At 47.8% G+C, this 5,784-nt stretch overlaps 1 protein-coding gene across 3 annotated transcripts in view; it reads left to right on the forward strand.

Annotated features, from left to right (window-relative positions):
• Nucleotides 1-5,784, forward strand: part of C1H1orf174 (chromosome 1 C1orf174 homolog) — a 20,600-nt gene that overhangs the window by 2,105 nt on the left and 12,711 nt on the right. The window contains exons 1-2 of one of the 3 annotated variants that reach the window (XM_023215196.3): nt 4,777-5,185; nt 5,423-5,536. In XM_023215196.3, the coding sequence (XP_023070964.1) occupies nt 5,153-5,185; nt 5,423-5,536 (147 nt within the window). In that variant the 5' untranslated portion in view covers nt 4,777-5,152. Of the gene's footprint in view, nt 1-4,776; nt 5,186-5,422; nt 5,537-5,784 lie in introns of those variants that run through there. The other 2 variants (XM_023215194.3, XM_023215195.2) reach the window with 2 other exon arrangements.

Genomic DNA, 5,784 nt, shown 5'->3' on the forward strand with positions numbered 1-5,784 from the left:
TGTGAACCCGGGAGGCGGAGCTTGCAGTGAGCTGAGATCCAGCCACTGCACTCCAGCCTGGGCGACAGAGCAGGACTCCGTCTCAAAAAAAAAAAGAACATAATTACCTTTACTGGTGCTGTTTGTGTGGGCTTCTGTGGGTTTGAATTACTACTGTTTGGGGTCACTTGCTTTCAGCCTGACGAACTTCTTTTAGTATTTCTTGTAAAGTGAATTTTTGTTTGTTTGTTTGTTTGTTTGTTTGTTTTGAGACCAGAGTCTCACTCTGTTGCCCAGGCTGGAGTGCAGAGGTGTGATCTCAGCCAACTGCAGCCTCCACCTCCCAGGTTCCAGTGATTCTCACCTCAGCCTCTGGAACTGCTGGAATTACAGGAACCCACCCCTACGCCTGGCTAATTTTTGTATTTTTACTGGAGATGGGGTTTCACCATGTTGACCAGGCTGGTCTAAAACTCCTGACCTCAGGTGATCCACCACCTCAGCCTCCCAAAGTGCTGAGATTACAGGCATAAGCCACCATGCCCAGCCCATTTTTGAAGTATAGCTTTGCTGGATATAGGATTCTTGGTTAACAGGTTTGTTTGAGTACTTTGATATGTTTAAATATTCTCCATTGTTTCAGTCAGTGGTTCATTTATTGAGGTTCCCTTCTAACTGGCTTTCTTCTTGTGGCTTTCAAGATTTTGTTCTCTTGTGGCTTTCAAGATTTTGCCTTTGATCTTTGTATTTTTACAGTGATGTGTCTGTGGATCTCTTTGCATGTATCCTATTTGGAGTTCAGTTCATTAAGATTCCTGGATATGGGGTCAGGTACGGTGGCTCACACCTGTAATCCCAGCACTTTGGGAGACCGAAAGGCGGGCAGATCACGAGGTCAGGAGATCAAGACCATCCTGGCTAACGTGGTGAAACCCTGTCTCTACTAAAAATACAAAAAAGTATCCAGGCGTGGTGGTATACACCTGTAGTCCCAGCTACTCAGGAGGCTGAGGCAGGAGAATGGCGTGAACTCGGGAGGCGGAACTTGCAGTGAGCCGAGATTGCACCACTGCACTCCAGCCTGGGCAACAGAGCGAGACTCCATCTAAAAAAAACAACAAAACAAAACAAACAAAAAAGATTCCTGGATATGTAGGTTAATGTTTTTCTATAAATTTGAGAAGTTCTCAGCTGTTGTTTCTTCAAATATTTTTTCTGCTCCTTTGTCTTTACATTTTTGTGGTTCTTATTATGTGTGTGTTAGTGCACTTAATGGTGTCCAGCATTTCTCTGCGGCTTGCTTTATTTTTCTTCATTCTTTTTTTCTGTGTCCTTCAGCGTGCATAATCTATCCATCTACTTTCAAGTTTGCTTATCCTGCCAGTTCATATCTACTATTGAGCCCTTCTAGTGAATTTTGTTATTTCAGGTTTTATACTAAACTCCAGAATTTCCATTTGGTTTTTAAGTAATTTCTCTTTATTGATAGTCTCTTTGATACAACATTATCTTACCTTTCTTCTTTATTCATGATCTTGATCTTGTTTATCATGGCTACCTTGGTCCTTTATATATGTATAAATCTAACATCTGGTGGCTCTCACAGACAGCTTCTGTGGCCTGCTTTTATTCCAGTGTATGAGTCTACTTTTCTGTTTCTTTGAGTGCTTCATAATTTTTTGTTGGAATTATGTCTTCGTAATTTTTTTGACATTTTAGATAGTATATTTTAGCAATTCTGGGTACTATCCCCAACCCTGGGGCTTGTTATTGTTAATATGCTTATTTGTTTAGCAACTGAGTAGATTGTTTTGATAGAGGCTGCCCTGCCACAGTGTTCAGCCTCTGATATTGCTGGTGGGGGGTGGCACCCGGCTTTGGGTGTGCCCACAGCCACCGTGGATGACAGTGGTTTTAGCGGGGTCTTTTTCCTCTTTCCCTGACCACATCCGGCTGTTAAACTTCACTAATACCAGCTGATTGTGCCATTCTCAGCAACAGCCTAGGCATAAGTTGCTCTGCAAACTAATCCAATCAAATTGTGGCTTCTTTGAAGGGATATTTTCTAAGGTCAGTGTTTGATTAGTTTGTTCTAGGCCCAAGAGGGCTCCTCCCAGCCATGGTAGTCTCTGGTTCTCTTCTGCAAACTAGTTGGCCTACAACTTGGCCTACTGTTTGATTCTCCACTGCCCCCACCCCTTCATCACAGCCTCCACTGTTCTTGAGCAAGCTCCCTTAGGCTTGAACTTCTCCACATTCCATTGCAGTGAATTTGGTGCCTTTGGGGAGACTTAAGAACTATCTGTTTAGTTGCCTGCCTCTCACCCCAGGCAGAGCCTCTGAGCCAGGGCCATGCAGCTGAGGACAGTAATAGGCTTCTCTCTGAATGGGGGTTGGGGGAGCCAGCAGCAGCCTGAGATCCCCCGAGTTTGCCTCCCCCAGCCTGGAACCACCTCACATCTGGGACAAGGTTGATGGGGCCCCAGTCTTCTTGGTTCACTGGGCGGAGCCTCCTGCAGAGGCTCAAACCCTGCTTGTAGAACCGAGCCGAGGTGAAGCCTCCATTCTATAAATAGGGTCTGAGCAGAAAGGAGTTCCCCTCTTCTCAGTCCTACTCCCTCAGGACCTAGTCTCAGCCACAGGTGGGATGAGAGCAGAAAGGGAAGCACTGCTGTCCTGCCTCTCCTGGGAAGAAACCCCGCTGCCTGGGAGCTGGGGAGGTGGCCCTGTGTTCTTGACTGCAGCAGGATGGCGTTTATGTGCCACAGACTCTCCATGTCCTTACCGAATGTATGCAGGTGTTCCGGAGCCAGTGTTTCTTCATTTGCTGGGTTCCCGTAGGACCGTTTCCAAAGGCTCTCTAAATGGCTGTTGGGGGACTGCTCATCACTGACTCTGAGGAGGAGGTCAGTGGAGCTCCTCAGGCCGTCATGCCGAAGTCAGGCTCGGCCAGCCCTTTTGGGGAAACCGTGTTTGTGCTTCTGACATACCAGTTATTAAACAATCTACTGGAATCAGGAGAATGTCAATGATGAGAAAGTCTTTCCTTTTTTGGACTGCGGGAGCAATCCAAGCTGCCCAGCTGCAGAGCAGGAATCTGCAAGTGAGACTGACCAATCCTGACACTCTGGAGTTGACACCTTGGAGGTGGTTAATCTGTGATGAAACTGAAGCTAAGCTGCTCTCATATCTTGACTCCTGTCAGTCCGAAGGGGACAGCAGATGGCCTGCCCAGGTGTCCGTAACAGCCGTGCTTCCGGGCCCACCAGATCGTCTGGCTTTTCTCTGCGGAAGGGGCCAAAAGGTCCACCTGATGAACGTGTTGCACGCAGAAAGTTCAGAACCACTGCTGCCAAGATGCTGACAGAAACCTTGAGAAGCACCTGCTATGGGAAAAGACCTGCAGGCCTAGAACACAGAGCGGGTGACAGCTTCTTCATTTCGGTCCTCACCTCAGGCAGCTTTCAGGGGTTGTATCTAGGGTGAGCTGTTGTGATGGAACAGAAATTTGGAGGCCAGGCATCACTTGTGTAACCTCATAAGCTCCTCACCCAAGTCGTCCTCATCTGAAATGGGCGTGCCACTACTTTAAAGCTGCTCAGGCACCGAGGTGGGCTCCCCACACGGCATACTCCGCGCAGAGCAGCCAAGCACCCAGAGGAGGACTCGCGGCAGGGGGGAGAGGAGGCTCAGTGGCTTTCTAGGACAGAGATGTCTTTTCCCTGCCATGGCGTTTTAGGGAGATGGGCTTGCTTAGGACCCGGCGGGAGGATTTTGATGAGAGATGTTTATGGCAACTCTTAGCCAGTTCTGTAACCTCTGTTGCCTCAGTCCCCTTGGTGTAACTGTAACCATGACGTCTGCGGGGCTCTCAGCAAAGCCCTGCCCTTGTGAGAGGACGGAGGCCCAGCACCCTGTGTGCTGTGGTAGCGGGCACTTCACCCAGCCTTTGGCTACCTGGTGTGTCCTGTGTCCAGCTGTCAGGTGTCCTGGCCTCTGGTGGGCTGCTGCCTGCTCTTCTCCCTCCTGTTTCAGACACACACTGTGACCACTACAGTATCACGAGGCCTTGGAGCTGCCACCCCACAGGGCTTCTGGAGCTGTCTTGGGATGGGCTATGGAGTGCATGGCACAGACAGATTATTTCCATTTTTTTTCCTTTATTTCTCTTATCTGCTGTTGGGCAGGGCACTCTTCATCCGTCCCCTTCTGGGTTCCAGTTCTAGGACCTGTTGGCAGCAGCTCCTGGGCCTTTCCTGGCCACGTCAGCCTGCATTGCTCCTGTGTATTGCTTCTACTACTCACACTCATTCCTTTCGAGTTTTCTAAGTGCAGTGTGATATTCGGGACTGGATTCTGGAAGAGAAGAACAATTCATGGAGAAATGGATAAAATACAAATAAAATCTGTAGTTTAGTGAAGAGTACTGTGCTGTCGCTTAGTTTTTAATGTTGACAATGTCCTGCAGTTGTTTAACATTAGTGGAAGCTGAGTGAAGGCTACATGGCAACTCTGTACTATTTTACTATTACTATTTTTTCACAGACATGGTCTTACTCTGTCACCCAAGTGGAGTGCAATGATGCAGTCATAGCTCACTGCAGCCTCAAACTCCTGGGATCAAGCGATCCTCTCACCTCAGCCTCTCACGTAGCTGGAACTAGAGGTGCACACCACCACACCTGGCTAATTTTTTTTTATTATTTTTTTTTTAAAGATGGGATCTCGCTGTGTTGCCCAGGCTGGTCTTGAACTCCTGGGCTCAAGCAATCCTCCTACCTCAGCCTCCCAAGTAGCTGGGATTACAGGTATGAGCTATCACACCACTTTCTTTGTACTATTTTTTGCAACTTTTCTGAAAACCGAAAATTATTCTTCAATAGTTATTTTAAATGTTATGTCTTTAATTAATTTCTTTCTTGTTATTAGAAGAGTTTGCTTTGCATTCAGGATAACAGAGAGGTGGACCAGTTTGTTAATGTTAAGATTTGTGAGACAGTCGCTAGCTGCTTTCAACTAATCGAATATAACTCTGATTTGAAGGAGAGAAACTTTGGTTTCCTCACGTTACCTTTTTCTAAGAACTTTGACAATGCATAAAAGTTGGAGATCCTTCTAAGGAAGGCATGTGCTGCGTATTCTAAATGCTTCGAAGTTGACTTAATTCCCACTCATGGACAAATGGTGGTTACTCGAAACACACAAGGTAAGGGGGACAGATTACCCAAGCCTCCGAGATCGTGGGAAGAGTAGATCCTGTATCCTAATCCCGGGCGCAGTTTGGTTTGGATTTACACATTCGGGCCACAGCTGTCTCCACAAAGATGATCAAATCCTGGAGTGGGAGGGGCTGTCTTCGGGTGTTCTTTAGGTGGGAAGTTCTCGTCTGCGCGGTCACACCGCCTTCCTGGGATCGCTCTCTGAGTGGCTCTCAATCTGTCAGCTCACAGGTGCAGTGCGGTCTTCGGCACGCTTGAAAGCACGAAGTTGTTCGGCAGCCGGGTTGGCCTCTGCCCAGGAAGCCGCTGGTTCCACGTCTGCCAAGACAGCATGTCGGGTGAGCCCTGCTACCGTGGAGAACGCCAAGATCCTGACTCGAGGGTCCATTTTTATACAAAATCGCCACTCCAAGATGTGTTGCTTTAGGAAAATATCAAATGTTACTTGTCTGCCAGAGGGGGACTATTTCAGATGAAAAGGTGACAGCACTGTAATTGCCTTCAGAGAAAGACACACTTGGCAGGCCGGGGCTGACTTTCCTAGCACCTGCCCACCGTGTGTGTGTCTAGACCCGGCTCTGATCCT

Source organism: Piliocolobus tephrosceles, chromosome 1, assembly GCF_002776525.5.
Source record: "Piliocolobus tephrosceles isolate RC106 chromosome 1, ASM277652v3, whole genome shotgun sequence".
NCBI lineage: Eukaryota > Metazoa > Chordata > Mammalia > Primates > Cercopithecidae > Piliocolobus > Piliocolobus tephrosceles.